Genomic DNA, 21,664 nt, shown 5'->3' with positions numbered 1-21,664 from the left:
ACGATACAATGACATCAGGTAACGGTCATATTTTGAGTTAACGATAAGGAGCGGCCTGTCTTTTATTTACGTGAGGATTTATTATACCAGAGAAGAGTTGGCAGCAGGCTGAGCTGGCAGTCGGATACACGGAATGGAATCAATATATCCAAAGCGGAATTCCTGGGAGATGTGTGTGGCCTCTTGTTCAGAAGGAACAGTTGAAATAACCTTGGAAACGGGCACAGTTATATATCAAACACAAAAACACATACACACAGATCAGATAGCAGATCAATGTGCTGAAGCTTTGTCTTATATACTTTTTTGCATTCTTGATTGAGAGTTCTCGCATTTCCCTGGCAGTGTGACCTTCACTCGGCGTGAAATTCTTACATTTATTTGAACGAATTCAACAAGCAGGCGCCATTACCAAAGCCAAGAGAGTAAAACTAGCTGGTTTTCGCGCTAGCTTGCTTGGCGGTGCTACAATGGTTGGTTATACTACAGACGGACTTGTTGAGTGGGCTGTTGGGAATTGCTCCATACATCCACCTGAGAATGCGTTGCAACCCGCACTTCTAATCTTCCAAACTTCTTGAGAGCTACCAGTTCAGTCCCTAGGTGCAATACGCGTAGGTAGGATTAAGTAACTTATCACGAGTCTGTGGGAAGGAGATATCTCCGTTGACACAAGCAGGTTCACATATGCTCCGTGCGGTGAGAACACCTTTTATGTATTGCTTTGGCTATATTTGTCTTGATCAATTGTATCGAACCTTAGAGGGTTTCGTCTCTTGGCTCTCCTCAGGGTGACAGGCTACGAATGGGTGGGAAATAGATGAAAGGGCAAACTTGCATCGAGGGAATAACATTACGTCGTATGAGAATTTTTAGAGAAAAAGAGGGCAGGCGGGTATTTTCTATATATATACCTATATATACATGGTGGATACACGTTGTCATACCATTAGTGTATATACAAACTTCATTTATAACGCTGCCTCTCCATTAGCAGTATACTGTCCGTTAGGCAGAATTAGTGCTGGGGTGTATCAATCTCACTCCTCTAAAAGAAAGCATCTCCATCGGTTCTCCCACAATAGACTCGGCATATCAGCGTTTACGACGTCCCTGATATCTCTAATCATCGGGCCGAACCATAACGGTGATAAGACTGAGAAGGAAAAAAAGATCGAATATATGTGGTCTATAGTTCTATTGTTTGTTTATTTCTGTGATGAGTGCTTTCAAAAGTTACGAGTTTATATCTCATGAACAACGAGATGGAAGTTTTCATAATGCAAAGTACCTTGAATTTACAACACAAGTTCCTCCATCGACATTTTTCTGGTCGTTAGCAGTAATAGGGGTTTACAACATAGGGTTGTGGGCATAATCCCGAGATATGAATTTCACGTCGACAAGCTTCAGTAGGTCTAAGCAGGTGTTCTGGGGCAATCATCCCGTCTATTGGTACGGTAGTCGACTGTCTACCATCCCTCTGACGCCAATGATCAGCTTCAACAGCAGCCTCTAGCGCCGTCAACACCGAAACGGTATTTGTCTATCAAGTTGCATGTTACCGTCATAATGTCCGGGCAAACCTTGAACCCACTCACTACGACTGTACAAACGGCATCTCGCTCTTTTCAAAACAAATTTTTAGAAAAAGATGTGGCCATATATAGCATGCGTACATTAGTACAAGATTTGAACCCTCTTAAGGGTCAATCATAAAATCGTCAGGATGTTGGTGTATCCTACCCACCGGTAGACCGAAGATGCATTCAATCAGATAGCGCAAGATGCCTTAGACTACTCCCAACTCCCCATCCCGTGGTCCCATGCCCTCCTTCTCTGTCGTCGTTAAAACCCCTCAAAATACTTGTCGTACTTTTGCGCCGTCTCTTCCGAGTACGGCTCGCGCTGGCCGTCGTCCTCCGGGTACACGTCAAAGCACTGCGCGTCGCCCGGAAACCGCACGTGGGGCTTGATAGGGGGTCGTAGTTGTTGGTTCAAAAGGGCGTTCCAGTCGATGCCATCGAAGAAGGGGTGCTCCTTGACGCGGGTCGAGCCGCCGCTGATGTTGCCCAGCCTGCGAGAACGGTCAACGGTGCAGAGCGATCGGATTATGTGTTGTGCGTCGTGTGAAATCGGAGGGTCGGCCGGAAACATGACGGGCTTTTCGACTATTCTAGCGGCTTGTTAGAAGATCCCAAGACGTATCGGAAATGGGACGTACTGCTTGTAAATCTCGATAGGGTTCTGGTGCCAGAAGGGCGGGTACCCGGTCAAAAACTCGTATATCAGAATTCCTAAGGCCCACCAATCAACGGCGGTGGTGTGGCCCTTGTTCTGTATTACCTCGGGCGCAAGGTATTCGGGGGTTCCGCATAACGTATAAGTTTCAACTGGCCGGTCGTCTTTACTTCCCAGCCGTTTTGCGAAGCCGAAGTCAACCAGTTTTACGTGTCCGTCGCCATCAAGGAGTAGGTTCTCGGGCTTTAGGTCCCTGTACGCGACGCCGCCTTGCTTCTCGTGGAGGAACTCGAGCACCGTGACTATCTCAGCTGCGTAAAACTGCGCCCATTCTTCTGGAAACCGCCGGTGTCGCCTCAGGTAGCTAAAAAGCTCGCCGCCAGGCACGTAGTCCAGGAGCATATACAGCGAGTCTCGGTCGGAAAAGGAGGCCATCAGCCGTGTGATGAAGGGGTGGCCAGCAACATCGGCCAGGATCTCGCGTTCATGTCGCACATGGTCGATTTGCTTGAGCTTAATGACCTCGGCTTTGCGCAGAATCTTGAGTGCGAATACTTTGTCCTGGTCTGCTTCCGATGCTGGGCGTACCAGACATACGCGCGCAAAGGTTCCTGTGGTGTCGGCCTTGTCTTAGCATCCTCGTCTTGTGCAATGCGCGCGCCTCGTCGCTTTCGATGGATGACGCGGAACGGGGCGGGGACTTTACCTGTTCCCAGAGTCCTCACGACCTTGAATTCGTCAAACCGCAGTCGCTGATGTGACTGGTGATGTTGCGCTGTGCCCTGCCCCGCAATCTCGTGGTCTGCAGTAAGCACCCCACCATTTGTTGAAGCCATAACATTCGCTTTCGCGCCGGGAGGAATGGGACTCGGTTGAGCTGCGACCGCGGCCATTCCCTAGGCGATGCTATATATACCGAGGGTAGGCGATGAAGGCGGATCACAGAGCAAGCAAGGCACCGGTGGCGGTATTTTTTTGCCCGTCGCCCTCCTGTAGCAGCCGGGAGTTTCAGACGAAACTTGTCTCCTCTCTCGTGTTGTGGTGGAGTGGGCGCTTGGCCTTTTTACAGGGGCAAGACGTCAGGTCTGGATCTAGTTCAAAAGTCCAACGTCGTTGGGTTCCACCTAAGGAGAGCTGGGACAAAGAAACAGCTGAGTTTGCCCAAACGTTCACAGAATAAAGCCCTGGCTGGGAAAGGTGAGATAGAAAGTAGCCCCCAAACCCTGATAGATTGTAAGCGAGAATAACCTCACCCATGGAACGGCCGCTCTAGTGCACGGTTGAAGGTCAACAGCTTCACTTTCCAATTTCGACAACTGGGCTGGGTAATGTGGGTGGGCTTATCGTGACCTCGGGATCTGATGACGTTGTTGTTGCAGAATCTCATGGGCGACCGGAGCGGGGGAACGATTCGCGTCAACCACTTTTTTCCAAGCGCTATTTCGGGCCATGTAAGCGTGATATTGTTCTAATGCTCTCGGCGTCTATCGCGTTTGGCTAAGGAACCGAGAACATGCGGGTCCTTTGTCGGACAGGAACCTGTAGTCTCCCCACGTTTCCAGGAGGGATTCTCGTTCGCAAGCGGTACGACGATGACAGGTTGCCCGATGCATCCCCAAGATCACTCCAATCGAGCCGCATGTGGGGTTACTCGATGGGAGTTATCGAGCATCACACGAATGCCCTGGGACTTCTTACCGCCTCGGCCGGCAGGCTGAACAAGTTTGATAGGTTGACATCTTGCATCTAAGGCCATGGCCCAAATGGGATTCAGCTCAAGTTAGTCTGTCTTGGCACACATACTTTTCCGGCCAGCAACTTTCCAGTATCGTAAGCTGCACTGCACACGTATATCAATGAAAGAGCGGCGGCGGTTGCGATACTGGCAGCTTGTGCATTGAGCATGCGGCTTCCTGGGGTTGTGGAGGAGCCGGGTGAGGTAGGTTGATTGCGATGAATGCAGTTTTACCTTGGCACAGGCTTGACAACGTGCCTCCAGTGCAGCTTCATACTGATGGCCAGCGAGAATAAACCACATCTTCGGTCTTTTTTGTGAGGGTCGACTGGCCCGGCCAGGCAGGGGTCGGGTCAAATCCTGAGCATCATGAATCGTGTAGTGTAGACACGCTGCTGCATCATCTGTTGATTGAGTGTATGTACGAAGGGTATCCAAGCAAGGATTGCTCGACAGGTCGACTCAAGTATGGAAGTCTCAGATGGGAAAGCACTCTGCTTTCCAATAAGGCATAAGTTACTTAGTGGATGAAGCATGTCATGGTTGAGCAGGTACGGCGATTGTTGAAAGTCGTCGGTATTATAGTCGACATTATATCCAGAATCAGAACCGATAGGTATCAAATCGGCAGTATGAAAGAAGCCGCCCTGATGGTAGAGATTAAAGTTCCCTACTAGCACCTGGCTAGTCTAGCCGCCTTTGTATTTATTCAGTCAGCAGTTCCAATCAGCTTCAGGACCTTTTTCAACGTCGCGGGTAGGGTTGGTCACTCATGGGCATTGCAACTTCCGCAAGTCGACTGGGGCAGTTCAATTGCAGGGAATAGTAAAGCCCCTGGATCTGTCAAGCACATCCATTGTGGAGGCTGAACTTGTCGCGGGCCTAGTCTGCCGAGACGCCTGGGCAGACACAGAGACACCCCGGCTTTGAGCAACACTCGTGCTTGCTCAATGCTCCACGACCCCACGGCGAGGCCACGGCGAGGTGCAACTGACCAACTGACCCAACTGAAGCCAGAAACAAACAGCCCATTCTGCTGACGCCGCAACAACGCATTAAAACATATACATCTAGACCCCCGAAAGCCCACCAAGAGATTCCGAGTACCACTAGAAGCGACGGTCAGTAATCCAGGCCTTTCCGACATGTATTGACCGATGTCTTTTGGACTTTATCCCAAAGTCTCGAACCACCAACACCCCCTGACCGACCACGACGCGATATACGAAGCAACATGTTTAACTTCTCAAGCCTCGTGCAGAAGGCCCAGTCGGCTGCTCAGCAGCTGATTGATCCTATGCAAGGCCTGAACCTGACAAACTCGGACAAGAACCCTGCCAAGTCAACACTCTACCAGAACCAGTTCCGACTACCCAGTTCCCAGACGCCTTTGTACGAGATTCCCGCCGAACTCACCATCCCGCCTTCCAATGTGACTCAAGGAGATAAGGATCGCGATAGGGGATGGCACTACGCGGGAAAGCTGCATCTATCGGAGGCCTACGTTTGCTTTTCTACCACGCCCACCAGCTTTGTCAGCACAGCGAGCACTTCCACCTCTTCTGCTTTCACTGGTCAGACACACGGTGGTGGCCCAGGTGGCAATGGATTCACCTTCCCCCTCTGCGCTATCAGGCGCGTTGAGCGCCTCAACAGTCAGAGCTTCCAGGTGAGCCTCTACGTTTTGTCGATTGCGGTAGCTTGTTCGTGGCCGGGTTGACTGACCACCTTCGTGATAGTTTGCTCTTGCCATCACGACGTGGAACGGCATATCGCAAGAAGCCAGCAAGGAGAAAGATGCACAGAAAGATAAGAAGGATCTTCGAGAACAAAGAATAACTATACAGCTCGCTGGTAGTCGTCAAGCATGCGAGAGATTCTGCGATGGGCTCAAACGGGGCCTGAGGAGTGCTGTGGGCCACGTCCCTAAGCTGAAGAGGGTTATCGGAGAATGCTACTCGGAATACCTCCTACGACCCGAGGACAAGAAGAATGCAAGCCCTCCTGACGCAGGTCTTGGCATGATCTTTCGTTACCCTGGCGACCCTAAGAAGCTCAGAGACCGAGCCAAGATGAGGTTATGGGCTGAATACCTTCGAGACAACGGTCGCAATGCCACTTTGATCCGCCAGCCAACCTTCCACAAGCTCATTCGGGTCGGTCTCCCAAACCGCCTGCGGGGTGAAATGTGGGAACTAACGTCGGGATCATTATATCTACGCCTCGAAAACCCTACGTTGTACACTGACACATTGGCCAAGTTCTCAGGACAGGAGTCCTTGGCCATCGATGAGATTGAAAAAGATCTGAACCGAAGTTTGCCAGAGTATCCTGGGTTTCAGACCGAGGACGGAATTGGCCGTCTTCGTCGCGTCCTTACCGCTTACAGCTGGATCAACCCCGATGTTGGTTATTGCCAGGCGATGAACATCGTAGTCGCCGCTCTACTCATCTATATGTCAGAGACCCAGGCGTTCTTCTTGCTGTCCGCTCTTTGCGACAGACTTGTGCCAGGCTACTACTCGACGACCATGTACGGAACGTTACTAGACCAGAAAGTCTTTGAGTCCCTTGTGGAAAAGACCATGCCGATACTCTGGGAGCATCTTGTAAAGAGCGATGTTCAGCTTTCTGTCGTCTCTCTCCCTTGGTTTCTCTCCCTGTATATCAACTCGATGCCGCTCGTGTTTGCCTTCAGGGTTCTTGATGTTTTCTTTGTCGAAGGCCCCAAGGTGCTTTTCCAGGTCGGACTAGCGATATTGCGGATAAATGGCGAGGATTTACTCGATGCCACCGACGATGGGGCGTTCATACAAGTTCTGAAGGGATATTTCTCGCGTTTAGACGAATCAGCACACCCAAAGTCGGAGAACCCCAAGCTGCGAGCTATCAACCGGTTTCAGGAGCTTATGGTTGTCGCCTTCAAGGAGTTTTCGGGCATCACCCACAGTAGCATCCAGGACCTTCGTTTGAAAAACAAGGATGCCGTCCTCAATAACATTGAGAACTTTGCCAAGCGAACAGCAATAAGGAATCTTGGTCCGGATAGTAAGCTACTGAACCCGGATGAGCTGGGAGCCCTCTACGACAGATTCTACGGAATTTTGTACGAAAGACAACAGCAGGACCGGATCATGCAAGAAGATCAATTGCGCCGGGCGAAAGCAAGCAAGACGACAGCTGCTGCTGCGTTTTCGGACCATCAAGACCACGGCGTCGAGAAAGGCCGCGTGGGACTCGGCCCAAGCACCAGTTTGATGGACTACGACGCCTTTCGCGAGTTTCTGGCCGCAATGTCGAAATGGGCCATCTCGGATTCGCCGTCCTCGCCAAGAAGAGACCAATTCCCTGATAAGGATCAAGGTCAATACTTTGGCAGCTTCAGAAAATCCAGCAACAACCTACTTTCACCATGGCGTGCGGGCCCTGAGCCTGCAGATCACGAGTTCATGCAGAGAATGTTCAGGCGCTGGGATGTAGACTCGAGTTCCACACTGACGCTGCAAGATGTTGTGACGGGTTTGGCCCAAATTAAAGGCAAGCGCGATATCATGGGAACCATCACCTATTTCTTCGAACTTTACGACGACGATGGCGACGGCAAAGTCGATCGCGAAGGCATCCTTCGCATATCTGAGGCTCTGTTGTTTCTATCCCGCCGTGGGCTGGAAGGCTCTCTCAGCGTCTCAAACTCTAACCCGTCACTCAGCACGTTGGCCGATGCGAACGGACCTGTGAGCCCGCCCATTGGAGGCAGTATGAACGAGAGGTTCCTTGGCAGCGTCAGTGCTTTTATCCGGCGATGTTTCGAGTATGCCGATCCCGATCACCCCATCAACCAAGCAGGGTCGAACCAAAGGTATGAAGGGAACGCCAAGGAGAATAGTGATGGCAGTCAGACAGCTGACAACAGTGCGTTCGTCATTGGCGATGATGATGAAGAAGAAGAAGAAGAAGAGGAGGAGGAGGAGGAGGAGGAGGAAGATCTACTTGAATTCGAAGGCCCAAAAGAAAGTCTCAAGTCGACGAAGAAGAAGCCTGGTTTGCCTTCAATTTCTCCAGCTATCGGTAAATCTGACACGGGAGAGTTGAGACGAGTTTCTAAAGCGCAGTCTGAGAAAGCCAATGTCGCCCTGGATCCCTCAAACCCTTTGCATATGACGCTACCAACTTTCCGCATGGTGGTGCTGGCAGACGAATTACTCGAGCAGTTCTTCGAATCATCTTTCCCCACTTCCATACACATTATCGACGGCTTGCCGACTACCGCCCCTCCGTCTTCTCTCACCACCTTTTCTAGCTTTGGCCGCTCGACCATTACTCCGGTGCCAATCCCACCGCCGGGCGCGGCCGGTGCTACACGTGGACTGCGAGGCGTGCTCGACAACATCGTTACAGATGCTTCGCGAGTCGCAGCCGAGGTTCGCCGCCGCATGGAAGAAGCGCAGCGTGAATTGGAGAAGAACGCGTTGCCTGGACAAAGGGATGAAGACGACGAAGAGGAGGAGGACATACCAGGACCGAAAACGGCGGACGGCTACAGCGGTGATCCCGAGCGACGCAGCGTGCGTTCGTCTGACCGAGATCTGTTGGATGGTGCAGATGCCGAGGCGGGAGCAGGCAAGGGTCAAGACGGAGCGCGCCAATCGATACTTGGTAGCGACGAGACGACAACTGGAGGGTCGGGTACGGCTGCTTCAGCAACACAGAGGATTGTGGAATTCGAGGGTTAACTATACTATATATGTTGGGAAACTGTAGAGGCTAAGGGAGTTGGGCATTGGTGATTTTGTGGAGGTCTAGGGGACTCAGGAGTTGCTTGTTTACTACGCAGGGTGTATTTGCGGCTGCACTACCCCGGCAAGGACTTTCTGCAATTGAATGAGATGAACCAGCAACCAAGACCGCGTTGCCTCCCGCCTCCCAATCGATGAGGCTGAGACACGTTATAATTTTGAGGAATTTGGCGAAGTGCGAATTGACTCCCCAAGAATTCACAGTTATCGGACGAACCACTAGACCGTATTAAAAATTCCGCCAGGTTTCATGTTTTGCCAACAACATGGTCATGGAAGGAGAACAACATCGCGCGAGTTGGACATGTACCAGAGCCAGATCGATCATGTTGAGGGTCAAGGCTATCATGTGACTGATACTGCTCGAGGTGCAGTCTCTTGAGGTGACTGGTGAACCCTCTCATCCTCTCTGCCCTTTACCAAGACGTTTGAACTGTTGAGTCAACTTGTGGCAATCCAAAGATCTCTAGTTGGATCTTCGACATCATTCCAATGGTGATTGCAGCGCCATCTGGTCCGCCTAACAGTGGCATCATGTGGTGATGGGCCTCAACCAAGAAGGGCATGTCAGTCCTAAGCGAGACTCGGCGCATCACTTCGGGGCATTCCTCTCCTGGTAAGCTTTCTCGCCCATGCGGATGAACCAAGTGGCCCATCTTCTTCCGACCCGAGCATTTGATCAAATCCCAGGATTCTAGCTTCGTGAAATCCTGCTCGTCTCTCCGCAGACCCTAACCATCCTTCACCGACCATGCCTCTTTGCAATAACTACTACGCTTGTTTCAACCTTTACCCATATTTTTTTATTAGATATGCCTTCTTCACCTCATAGTTCTTTGCTCGAGTAGGCCACAGCTTCATAGATGCCCGCCTGGGGACCCGCCTGCGACAATGGGTTTGTCGGTTAACCCAAAGGCCATAGTCTTGGCTTTGGCCGGGTCATTTGCGGCCCCTGTACATGCGCAGGGCTCCTTCAGCAACGTTTTCGCGCCTGAGTTGTGTTCGGAGGCACAGAAATTCTGGTGACTCGGATGCCACCAGGTCACGGTGGCACCGTTCAAGTACGAGCCCCAAGGATATTCACCCGGCCAGGGCCCGCCCTACACGTAAACAGGTTCGTCGAGCTTAGGGGCTCAAGTTACGCCGCCTTGTAGAACGAGGCCTATTCGCGCGAGCAGACGTTTTCGGGGTTTGTTATTGCGGACTTGTTGTGCGCTCAAAACATCGACCGCTGCAACGGAAAACCACTGCGAGAACTGCGGTATAGTGTCACAGGCGCGCAGATCTACGCCGACCCAGCATTCCAGGATGGATTTTTTCTCGCCAGTAGCGATCTCGCCGCGGGCTACGGCACTCTGGGATGCTTCTACCACCTCAATCTGCCTTCAGGAGATGCTACTAACACGTCCCCGAGCACGACGCACGCGGATGTGGATACTTGTTTCGTATACTTCTCAGACTGGCTCATTCACGTTGCAACCTGACTCTTCCTCTTCTCAGACTCGCTTTTCGACTCAAAGTAGCTCGTCTGGAGGCATCTCCAGCGAGACGTCATCCAGCACTGATGAAGCCTAGTCGACGACCAGTGACATCGGGGATGTCAGTACCAGCGATATTGATCTGCCAACCGTCATCGACACCAGTGATATTTCCGCGCCCATCACCACGGCGATTAACATCAGTAATATATCCCCTAACTATCACTGGGTTCGACCATCGACTAGTCGTCGGTCAGCCCAGCTTCTTCCACTGAGTCGAGCAGCACTACGGGCACGAGAATCGCCTTCCACTGCGGCGTCGAGCCCACTGTGACGCTCGCCTAGACCAGGGTCAAGTCGTTCGCGTCCATGTTCAAGCCGTCATATGGGCCATACGGCTGTAGAACCCGCAACATGTTCACCGTCGTCGACCCGGTAACGGGCGAGGAGACCATGGTCGGTTTTTTGATACAGTACCTCGGCTGCTACCTGGTCCCGCCCGGCGCTAACCCCTTGACCCGGAATACAACATCATTTATTACACGATATGGGAGTGGTGTGGCGGCCGTAACGTGCTGGGCCTACCAGGGCACGATAAATGGTAATACGGATCTATATATCTAGACAACAGTGAGTGAATAGGGAGGGGGTGGTGGTTTGTAAAGGGGGTTGGGTTTAATTTGTTATCTTTTGTCTCTAGATTATATTATGCCCCATGGAATGAAATGAATGGGCGAATCCATAACCTTTCGTACGTTTTCTTCAAGGAGGGCTGGTTAGAGCTTGATTGGGAAGGACGGTCCGGCGGAATTGTATCCAGAATGGGAACTTGTTTGTGCTTGGTGTATTTTGGGGATATGTGCACTAGTCGAAGATGGTTGTGAGTATAATAAGAGGTTGTTTTTCCTCAGCTAAGAAGTCTGCATTTAGTTCGTGATGGTGACTTGTTACACATTTGCAAAACACATTTTCATTCCCTCCTTCTCCTGGAGACATCCTTGCAGCATATATAACTGCTATTTGCCTGTTTCTTGACTAAATGTCAATGGAACAAAAACGCCGCTAGTCAGGTCTCATTCAAGGTTAGGAGACCAAGTCGAATTTGCAACTAGTTGTGGAGTGCCGGGTGCATTTATGCGTAAAGTCTACCATTAACTGACGCATCACATCATCATCGACTGTAGCAAAGCCAATATGCTCCAGTCGTCCTTCTCCATTTGTTTCAAATATCGCAAGCCTCTGATCATGAGCGGCAGCAATATCATCCCATTTTAGCTTCTCCCATGAAAGGCAGCTTGCATTTCCCTCGTCACTGTTCCCACAATCCACAAACGCACTCCACTCCATAACCTCCTCCCCAACCAGGTTATTCGCGGCATCCGTCGCCGGGGTGCTTCTATTTTACTATAGTTATTGCTATCGGTAGTGGAAATGAGAGCACTCGGAAGAGCGAACGAAGGATAGTAAAGAGGGTCCTTCAGGAGCTTTTCGGTGAAATACAGGGCGTCACAACTCACCGCATCGAGAAGTTCCCACGAGGCCGATTCCCGACTGAGCTTGCTGACCCGCGCAAGCACAGGGTTGGATGGGTCCTCCCAGATACGCCAGGGCGTCCGAGTACACCCAGTCCATCGATTCTTGTAGTGCCCGTCCAGGGAGAAAATAATCGGCCTCCTGAACAAACGGCTCCGTCACAATCCCCACGACGAAGGTTCCCGGAGCGTAATCGGTGCCGAATATGACACTGTTTGCCAGCAATTGCAGCGGCAGCGAATTGACGGCAAGAAAAACCCAGAGCGCTGTATTGTTCCAGAGAAGCTACCGCAGACTGCACGGAGAAGGGACGCCAATGCTGGGCCCGTGGGAATGGGAGTGGGCTGTTTGGATACTGATATGCGATGGTGCGTTGAGCAGCTGCACGGATAAGTTGGACGAGGACAATATCAGGGTCTAGAACAAGTCGATGAGCAGGTGCAGGCTCAAATTGACGCGGGAAGTCTAGTCGCATGATGCGGAGAGAAAGACTAGTTGGTCATGAGGCCGCGAGTTTAGACGAGGATACCGACAGACACATTATGAGGCGGATGGATATGAGTACCATTGCGAGGCCGTTCAGCACTGCTATTTTCCGCCAGCCCGCTAAGGAGAAACAACACCCCTTGCTGGCCTCCATCATGGGCAGCCAGACTGGTCGGAGCGTTTGCATCTCTTGGGGAGGCCACACGATGCCCATGATTTGCCATGATGGGGTGGAGCCAGGCACCTGATATATCTTGCGTATTCCAACCGTCTCGTCTGCCGTCGCGGTTAGGTTCTCGTCTCAGGCTAGAACCCAGAGGCTAGACTATGGCTAGTGCATCCTACAACTCGAAGACTTTTCAGCTAGGCGCTTCGAAACGTACCTAGGTATGACTGGATGCAGATAGCGTCTGGGCCCTGATTCGCTGAAAACCAGGCTGTATCTAGGAGAATACCAAGTCCTTCTTCATTAATGCAGAAACTTAAGTGTCTACCGTTAGGGACGAAGCGCGGCTGTGTTGCGACCAACCCTCTTTGATCGACATCAGGGAAGTTAATCAACAGCCAAAGTCTTCGAAAGACCAAGCCATGTTTCCCGATAGCCACCTGAAAGTGGTTCACTTGGCAGTCGTAGTTCGCATACGGGCGGCTCTCGCCATGGAATCAGATGCAATAGCGTAGTCATAAGCTGGACTCAAGTTTCCAACCAAGTCAGTAAAAGGTAACTGTAAGAAGGTCAAGTGATTGCTCTTGAATTAATATGTTACAGGACTTGATTTGCAAGACTCCAACCATTGTTCGCAGAGGCTTATTCGTCCAAATGAAATTGTGGTCCCCACAAGGCGAGTAGACAAGTTTTATATGTTACCTAAAGCTCAAGATTCCAACAGTAGTTCCACTCCGAACGATAACAACATCCGAATTGGTGTAGTGGCTAACATTACACGCTCTCATGTAATATTTCATTACAAAGTGCCGTGTAGCCCGGGGTTCGATTCCCCGATTCGGAGTACCTTTTGCACTAATTTCTGTTTTGTCTTGGGAGTGGACCGCCAAGGAAGGACCAATATTCGGCACTTCTACTTACTCACTTGGTGAGAAAGCGTACAGAGAAAAGCGGAAAGCGGAAGATATTGACGGTTGTCATGGTTGAACCTTACTCTATACAAGTTATCTGCTTGTGCTGGTGTATAGATTACAGGACATCTAGACCGAACCTCATACGCTCAGGTATAACAGACCTGACTCGACTGCCGCCCTTAGGCCATTATTCTCCACAAAACAGGACAATACGTCTTAGTCCAACATCGATAGGCATAACTTCAGCCAGTGTGTTTGTTTTCATTGCTTCCAACGACAAAATGTCGTCTGGTTGGGACGTTCAACCACCCCCTAGTTCCCAACAAATTTTGAACCTGAATGAGCCGATGAGGGGAACACACGCACAAGAATATACTTGGAAATAGAGCACCATTCAGATGCTAAGGGATACAAATCGAGTAGTCATATGTCCTTCAAGACAATCGCCCTGCACGTCGGATCCCTAACGGCGGCGGGAAGACTAAACGCCACGACGGACAACTTGGTGATGTCGAGCTGGTCAATATAAGCGCTTCCTCTCCCCTCCTCCTCCTCCTCATCTTCCTCGCACTCTCTCTCCGCCACCCCAGGTTTACTTTTCATAGCCCTCGCATATTCCCTCCTCAAGCTCTCCAAAACCATCGGACAGTCATGTTCCCTCCTATTTTGCCTTTTCACCACCCCCTTGCCCAGCCTCGGCGGTCAAACAGGCAGTCTCGGCACCCTATCCCGGTAGCTATCCTTCAGCTCCACGCGTATCTCTCGCAGCGTCCAGTACTCGGCCTCTAGCCACCAAAGATGCATCTTCTCCCCGGCCATATCCTTAGCCCGCATCCCCCGCATCCCCACCGGTAGGAACTTGATTGACCAAGTACCTTGTTGCGTTGCTGAGCCGTAGGGGGTGCAGCAGGTTATACGTCCCAAAATTGGGCGATTCGATGGTCGGGAGGCCCATGACGGGCTCGTCTCCGCCCGCGTCTTAGGCTACGTCAGCAGCGAGACGCGGGATCGCGGGGGAAGTTGATCCGATCGATGAGCGTGGCGTAGTCTTGGAGCTTCCGGTCGGGCTTTTGGGATCTGTGTTTGGCGAAGGCCTGTGATGGCGGCGGCTGCTTTTGTTGTTGGGGACTGGGTCGAAGAATGCACGTGTAGTAGATGTTGCTGTACAAACAAAGATACCCAATTGAGAAAACACAGCAGACGTAACGTCGCAACTCTTTGTTCAGTTTGCGGGCGAACGTACCCAGCCTACTCGATTCAAGATCCCATGCCCGAGTGCCATGTTCTGCCCACACTTACCTCTTGTCAACCACTACGTCAGGCTAGTGCGAAGGCTTTCCAGCTAGATGATGATACGCAACTTTTCCATTTCGACGTCATATGTGGGCATGAATGTCCAACAAAGACGATTGTCTATACATGTGTGCGTCAAGGCACTATGCTCCTCAAAGGGTATATCCTCCTCCTCAACCCGGGTACAATTACCCTACACGGTCCTGCTAACCAGCTCCCAGCTCATGATAGTCCGTTGCGATACCAAAGAAAAGTGAGAAAATGCCTGTCAAAACGACGTCTTTTGCCAACACTCGTATCCATACCGATTGGGCCTATTGACTCAAAAAAGAAAAACCAAAAAGTAAAATCATGACCACGCTCATGTTAGGTGTATCTGCCCTTGAAAAGCAGTCCTCTTTTCACTCGGATCCCTTTCCCACATATAGACTTTGAACAATCCCCGTCGAACTATCATACACACTCCGTGCCTTGGACTTAAGAGCCTCTCCCTAGGAGTTCACGTTCCCATACCACCAAGCTCCGAGTCCAACGAGTAGCACCGTCACGAAAACCATGATACCCTGTTTGGACTTACTGATGACCATAGACCAGCCGACCATGCGCTCCCACTTCTTTACCGCTGCACGATGTTCCCACGAATCAACCGAGACAACAAACGGTGGCTTGATTCGGGGATCGATCGCCTTGCGCCCATCAACACCGCTTTCGGCTTCTCGAAGGGCTGTCTCGATGACGTCCTGGGCTGGCGCCAGCTCATCTGGCGACAAGACTGGAACTAGCGCTCGCAGGAAAACGGCCCTATGATCGCTGCTTCTCACAACAGGCAGGCAGTTGTAGGCCGTGGGGATGATCGCATGGTCACCAGCAACCCACTGTGGCACATCCGCATAGAGCACGCGATCACACCATCCCGGCCAGCGATGAGAGGCAAACTTCCACTTGATTTCCTCGCCGTCTCCCTCCTCTGCTGCGATCCGGCTCAGTTCCGTCTCGGGCTCACCTTTGGGCAGTATAATGTATTTGTACGTGGGCGGGAAATGGATCTCAGCCTCGGTGAGACCGTGCAGCGTCCGTCCGGCCTTCTTCTCCGCCGTTAGCTGGTCACGGGCCAGGAATCGAGGGTAGAAGTCCTCGTTGTCCGGATCGACACCAGGGAATGTGGCGTCAATTGGTGGGGATGTCTTGGAAAGTCGGTAGTTCAGGTCACCGGCCACAAACAGGTGAGATCCGGGCTTGTATATGCTGATATCATGTAGAGCCTTTTCCGTGCTTGGGTGGAAGCCCGCGAGCAAGGGCTGCGCGTCTGTCTCAGGTCTGTCCTCGGGTCTGTTCTCTTCGGGTCTGTTCTCTGCGTGTTGGCTAGTCTCGGATTGCATAATCTGCTTGGGGTCGACGAAGACTAGTCCGCTGACGATGCTCTCCCAGTTGCGATTTCGACGCTCGAGATTCCACTCCATGGCAGCGAGATGTGTGCTCACAAATGTGAGCTCTGTTTCCTTGCCGTCCTTCTCGAAATCCATGCGCAGACCCACAGCACCCTTGTTGGCCATGTCGCCAGCTCCAAACCCAACCTCGGCCGACTTGATGTTGTGCAGGGCATTTTTGTCCCGAGCAAAGAGCATAATACCAGTCATACCGACATTGCACATCTTCACCAGGGTGTAGGCCTTGTCCTTGGGGCGGTGCTGCCTTTCCTCCTCGGCTATGAACTTGGCTGCTGCGAGATTGAGGGCGGACTCGTATCGTGAGAAATAGGGGCTCAGCCAGTACGATCCGATGAAGGCTGACGAGAGCGGAGCCATTTCCTGGAGGGAACTGTGAGAGACGATATTAGCCAAAGCTTTCCCGGCAAGCAAGCATTAACGGGCCGTGAATGGGCAAAGGGTCATTTACATGAGCACCAGCTCGGGCAGCGTCGTGGCATTCTGACCAAAAGCATTGTGCAGATGGTTGGCGAAGACGGGAACCGAGATTAAGTTCTTGCCGGCGTTGAAAGTGAGGTAGAACAGATCCAGCATCGGAGGACGCATCGTGGCGCCCATTTGTCTTCGATGCCCTTTATTTATATTCGCAGACGGTTGGTGTTTGGTTGATGATCGTCAAAGCTCAGTACTTTTGGGGCTTGTTAGAGGTCCACCACTCTGGCGTCTTCCGCATGCGGGGGCTGTGCCTGGGGTTGGGTGGACTTGGGAATGACGACCAGGACCAACACGGGGATTTGTGAATCACAACTAGGACTACAGCGACTTCCGTTCTGACTTTTCTCTAACAGAACTCCAATAGGCAATGGCGAGCCTTCAGGTTCTGCCTTAGAAAAACGAATCCTCTTATTTTTACTTGTCCACGAACAACGACCCTGACCCCCGAAAGCCCATGAGGCACATCAGCTCGGAACGGCTACCGTATAAATGACGTCAACTTTTCCGGACAAGGGATCGCCGCTGGGAGGAGTAGCAATGGCGTGAGTAGTTTAGTAGAACCCACTTGTAACCATCAGAGCGTCTTCAACTGAAGGTTCAAGGGAATTTATGTAAGGCCGCAAGTGATACACTTTGCGTTTACCTAGTCAGATGTCCAGATGGGTAATCACATACCCATGCGACTAGTAGCACAACCTCGTGTAACTCGTGATGGATGCACAATGGCGGGCCCAGCGGACCATTAACACACGACACCTGCTGCGGCAAGTGGCGAAGCACAGGAACAGTACACAACCCGTACATTCACATGGTCAAGTGGAAAGAAAGCATGTCACAAGATTAGTCGCTGATCATGGTATATGACAGTGGGAAAAGCAAAAATCAATTTGTGAGAACTAGCCAGTGAGTATTTGTTGCCTGTGTCCATCGTGCTGCCGGGTCACTCTCTTAAACCACTATTCCTCATCCAGGATCTCCGCGGGCTACGTGCGCAAAGAGCATGTGCGTCACGCCAAGTTGTTCCGCAGGGACCTGATTTGGAGAAACACGGTTGGGATGCTGCAGCTGGGATTCGGCGCAACGCAGACGATTTGTGCAAAACCAAGATCGGTTAATGTGTCGTGTACAATTCGCGTGCGTTTCCGGTGGGCGTCTCAAGAATCACCATGAGGTTGTGGTTGTATAAATAAACCCTCCCGAACCAGGCAGTTCGCCATTATCACGGAGTAGAATAGACTACGCCTAGATCCTGGGCGCACAAGCCTCCGACGCAGCACCTCGAGGGATTCCGCGTTCACTCTCAACATCATAAGGAATGTCTAGGGATGTGCTCATCGGTGTCGTCCCACCAGAAACCAACGTAGTCCACCCTTCCACCTATTAAAACCTCCACCACAAGCTGAACCCGGCGCGACGTTTACCACTGGATAAAGAAATCCTCGTAAAAAGAAACGCATCGAGTTAGGAAAAATAACAAAGAATAATCATATCAGGAAGGCAATCGCATCGCAACGATGATCCAGTTAGCTCACGGTGAGATCTGAACCGTGAGCGAAGACAGAACGTCAGGCTGCCATCGGCCTCGGAATGTTTACCGAAGCTTGGTGGTCCTGGAGTTGGCTGACAGATTTGACCGATGGTTATTCCTGGTTCCCGACACCCCCCCATTTATTGAGAGTGCCGGATGTGCCGTTCGGACAATACTAGATGACTCATGAACACAAAGCGTATCGGTAGACCGACGACCTTTGTTACGTCTTCTCGAGTCCTGGAATTGTCCGAGCCAGGTAATGCAGTCATGACGGAAGATTCATCGAAGAACGGAAGGAAAAGCAGTCCATATGATATGAAAAGGGGCGGTGCGTCGTATCGTTTTTCGTTTTTCGCGTGGTCTATGACGATACAATTCCATGAGAATAGCTCAGCAGTAATTAATCCGGGCGTACTGCATGAGTGCTGATCCTTTGTTGATGGGACCACGGGAACACGGGAAGATACGACGACGATGACGGCACGGCGGAGGGTTGCGTATGTGTTGACCGTTGAAAATTCTACTCCAGCACACGACGCAACTCAAGAGAAGGGAGTGGAGCGACGTTGACAACCTCGAAATCATTTTGGTCGGTATGAGCCAGACGCGTATCCAGAGCCGGTGCCTTGACCTTTAGAAGCTGATCGCAGCCTGTTACCGCAAACTGAAGCGTCAGCAATCATGTCAGCAATTCCCTCGGCCAGCGTTATGAAGCACACCAAACTCGAAGGAAAATGATTCCTTACAAGGAATTCTTGGGTTTGGGGCTGCTAGCGAGACACTCACATCCTATCGCTTCCACCGACGGCGCGGTTGGTATCCGGAGTGTCAACGCCAGGGGCACCACGCTCCATCACCTTGCGGCGAGAGCTAGGAATGACATTGGGCTTGACAACAGCCTGTCCAGCGGCAGCGTTGGCTCGCGAGGCTCTGGCTTTCTCGTCCTCCTCGCCTCCGGCTTGCTGACCAGCAGCCTGGGCAATAGCCTGGGCATTTTTCTGGTACTTGTAGACGGTCCAGTCAAAGACGTAGTCGTACTGGAAGCCCTCGCGAACGAAGAGATCACGGAAGATCTTGCGGAGGTAACTGTAGTCCGGCTTGTCGTCGAATCGGAGAGATCGGGTGTAGTTGAGATAGATGGCGAACTCGTTGGGGAAGCCACGGCAGAGGACCTCGGTCGGGGTCGTCATCTTCTTCTCCATGATGCGGTCGTACTTCTGCTTCTTGGTAGCAGCCTTAAGACCCTGCCAGGGCAGCGAGCCACGGCAGAAGTAGAGCATAACATAGCCCAGAGACTCCATGTCATCACGGCGAGATTGTTCTGCCGTCCGGTTAGTACCTACACTGCATCAACGTTATGAGTGGATGAACATACCGACGCCCAAATGCGTGTTGATGGACGCGTAGCGAGCAGTTCCAGTCAAGTTCTTGTTCTCTCTGTAGGGGATGTGGAAATGAGTCTTGGGGTCACGGTACTTCTTGGCCAGACCAAAGTCGATCACGTTGACTTGGTTGCCACGCTTGCCGATGCCCATCAAGAAATTGTCGGGCTTGATGTCACGGTGGATGAACGACTTGGCGTGAATGTACTCGATGCGGGAGATGAGCTGATCCGCCAAAAGAAGAACCGTCTTCAGAGAAAACTTTCGGTTGCAGAAATTGAACAAGTCCTCCAAGCTGGGTCCGAGCAGATCGAGAACCATGGCGTTGTAGTCGCACTCAGTGCCGAACCAGCGGACGAAAGGAATGCCCACACCGCCGGCAAGAGACTTGTACACGCGGGCCTCATACTCGAGTTGAGGGTGCTTCGCCTTCACACTCTCAAGCTTGATGGCGATCTCCTCACCGGAGATGATGTTGGTGCCGAGGTAGATATCACCGAAGGAACCGGAACCAATCTTGCGGCCGATGCGGTACTTGTTACCGACGCGGAGATCCTGTAAAAAAGGGAAAGAAAAATGTAAGCATACGTCTTAGGCAATGACGCAGAGCTTCGCCGTGTCTGCTAACAACGTGTAAAACCATGGTCGAGGGCGGAACAAGCGGCGATGGTGGCCAAAGAACCACACACCGACACTCTAACTGCTGACCGACTAAATCTATCCTACATGACATCTTCGAAACAGGAAGGAGCCCGCAAACAAACGGAAGTTCCACAGCAAAGTGGTTGAGTGGGAATCTAACGTACCATGGTAGTCATCTTGACGGTATTGTTCAGCAACTATTGTGCCTTGTGCCTGCCGATAGTTGGCTGAGATGTGTTGGTGGTTTATGGGGGTGTAGAGTGGCTTGTCTGGAGTCGAAGGGGAGGAGGGAAATCTAGCAGATGAAGTAGATTAGTAAACTGCCTCGGAGAAGGGCCTTGACTAGCGAGGTCATGAAAAATGTTGGCTGGTGAATGATTTGTTCATGTGAGGTTGGCGGCGTGGTGGTGAACAAGCTACGGAGTAGCAAGGTAGCCGGGAACCAAGGAATGGCTCTCAGGTCAGCGTCACCTGGCCGATGAATTTGCCTAGACGCGGTGAAGAAGCCACGAGATTGGGCTTGATCAAAGTAAAAGTCAAATGCAAGGGCAGGTGAGAAACTCTTGGAGCTCTCGGGCCTTCTTGATGTGCTCCAAAGCAGACAGTGATTGATTGAGTTGGAGGAGAGCAGGGACGAGTGTTGGATTGTTTGAGGGTGCAAAGGAGCATTTGAAGTGGAGGTAGGGGAAAGAGGTCTTTTCCGACCGACGGATGAGAGAGAATCAACGTACCCAACGACCAGAGGCGAGCAGAACAGATTGATTGTCCCGCAGTGTAAAGACGGGTAAGAAAAAAAAGACGGAGAGGGAGAAAAGAAAATGGACGCGCCCCGTTGAATATTGAACTACTCGTGCGGACGCTGGTGTCTTTCCTTGGGGTTGATGAAGAATTACGTGGGGATGAGAAGTAGGAGGGAGGAAGAACGCGGGCGGAGAAAGAGGTTGGCAGAAAGGGTTTGGGTCAAATTCTGGATGCACTGGCGGTGCTAGACGCTGGCTGGCTGTGAATGGGAGAGCGCGGACGGCCTCTTTGGAGGGGGGCTACGGCGGGTCTTGAGCTGGGATGGCTTAAGAATTAAAGGTACGTACCGATTGTTTTTTTTTAAGGATTGCTTGTTAACGTCAGGTTGCGGTGACGCAGGGCGTATTTGACGACTCGCGTGGTTGCTTTGCTCGTTCACAACTTCCAAGTTAGATCAAGGACCAAGTCTTCTTTGTCGGCGGCCGCGGTTGGTTTGCAAGGTTTGCAAGGACAATGATCTTGACTAAAGAATGGCAGAAGGCGCGGCGGCGAAACGGGGTGGAGTTTTAAAAGGCGGAAACGAAGGCAAAAAGAGGCCCCAACGATCAATCTATGGAGTAGACGACGTTCTAGCTCGATTCTTGAGGCTGCTACAAGCAACATTCACTGAGTCCCATCTTTGCCTCGACTCAATTGGCTTACCTACCTACTTAGGTACAATGCATATGTTCACATGGGACAAGCGTAAGGGCAATCACTGATCAGGCAGGAGCGAGTTCTCGTCTTATCCGTTGGTGAGGCCTC

At 51.5% G+C, this 21,664-nt stretch overlaps 5 protein-coding genes and 1 non-coding gene across 6 annotated transcripts; 2 read left to right on the top strand and 4 right to left on the bottom strand.

Moving 5' to 3' along the window:
* Nucleotides 1-1,848: 1,848 nt before the first annotated feature.
* On the bottom strand, nt 1,849-3,077 carry BCR38DRAFT_337359 (serine/threonine-protein kinase; the record flags this gene model as incomplete). The annotated part of the gene is made up of 3 exons (XM_040855530.1): nt 1,849-2,176; nt 2,225-2,852; nt 2,948-3,077. The coding sequence occupies 3 exons, from the start codon at nt 3,075-3,077 to the stop codon at nt 1,849-1,851; spliced, it is 1,086 nt and encodes a 361-aa protein (XP_040717917.1).
* Nucleotides 3,078-5,210: 2,133 nt separating this feature from the next.
* BCR38DRAFT_407281 (uncharacterized protein) lies at nt 5,211-8,709 on the top strand (the record flags this gene model as incomplete). The annotated part of the gene is made up of 2 exons (XM_040858150.1): nt 5,211-5,645; nt 5,716-8,709. 2 exons carry the CDS (start codon nt 5,211-5,213, stop codon nt 8,707-8,709), a joined length of 3,429 nt encoding a protein of 1,142 aa, XP_040717916.1.
* A 3,582-nt stretch (nt 8,710-12,291) lies between these two features.
* BCR38DRAFT_426600 (uncharacterized protein) lies at nt 12,292-12,658 on the bottom strand. The gene has a single exon (XM_040859783.1). The coding sequence runs from the start codon at nt 12,491-12,493 to the stop codon at nt 12,299-12,301; it is 195 nt and encodes a 64-aa protein (XP_040717915.1). The 5' UTR covers nt 12,494-12,658; the 3' UTR covers nt 12,292-12,298.
* A 527-nt stretch (nt 12,659-13,185) lies between these two features.
* BCR38DRAFT_t134 lies at nt 13,186-13,279 on the top strand. Its single transcript has one exon. It is a non-coding gene; the product is annotated as a tRNA-Glu (tRNA).
* Nucleotides 13,280-15,133: 1,854 nt separating this feature from the next.
* BCR38DRAFT_407279 (Endonuclease/exonuclease/phosphatase) lies at nt 15,134-16,675 on the bottom strand (the record flags this gene model as incomplete). Its single annotated transcript, XM_040858149.1, has 2 exons — nt 15,134-16,460; nt 16,539-16,675. 2 exons carry the CDS (start codon nt 16,673-16,675, stop codon nt 15,134-15,136), a joined length of 1,464 nt encoding a protein of 487 aa, XP_040717914.1.
* A 2,001-nt stretch (nt 16,676-18,676) lies between these two features.
* BCR38DRAFT_482913 (kinase-like domain-containing protein) lies at nt 18,677-20,295 on the bottom strand (the record flags this gene model as incomplete). Its single annotated transcript, XM_040863555.1, has 4 exons — nt 18,677-18,746; nt 18,882-19,416; nt 19,471-20,032; nt 20,284-20,295. 4 exons carry the CDS (start codon nt 20,293-20,295, stop codon nt 18,677-18,679), a joined length of 1,179 nt encoding a protein of 392 aa, XP_040717913.1.
* Between the last annotated feature and the right edge of the window lie 1,369 nt (nt 20,296-21,664).

The sequence above is a fragment of the Pseudomassariella vexata genome (assembly GCF_002105095.1).
Source record: "Pseudomassariella vexata strain CBS 129021 chromosome Unknown BCR38scaffold_4, whole genome shotgun sequence".
NCBI lineage: Eukaryota > Fungi > Ascomycota > Sordariomycetes > Amphisphaeriales > Pseudomassariaceae > Pseudomassariella > Pseudomassariella vexata.
The sequence above is the reverse complement of the archived record's forward strand: the minus strand, read 5'-3'. Positions and strand labels throughout refer to the sequence as shown.

Coding starts and splice junctions, on each gene's coding strand:
- BCR38DRAFT_426600 (XM_040859783.1), bottom strand. CDS start 12,493: ATGGCAAATCATGGGCATCGTGTGGCCTCCCCAAGAGATGCAAACGCT.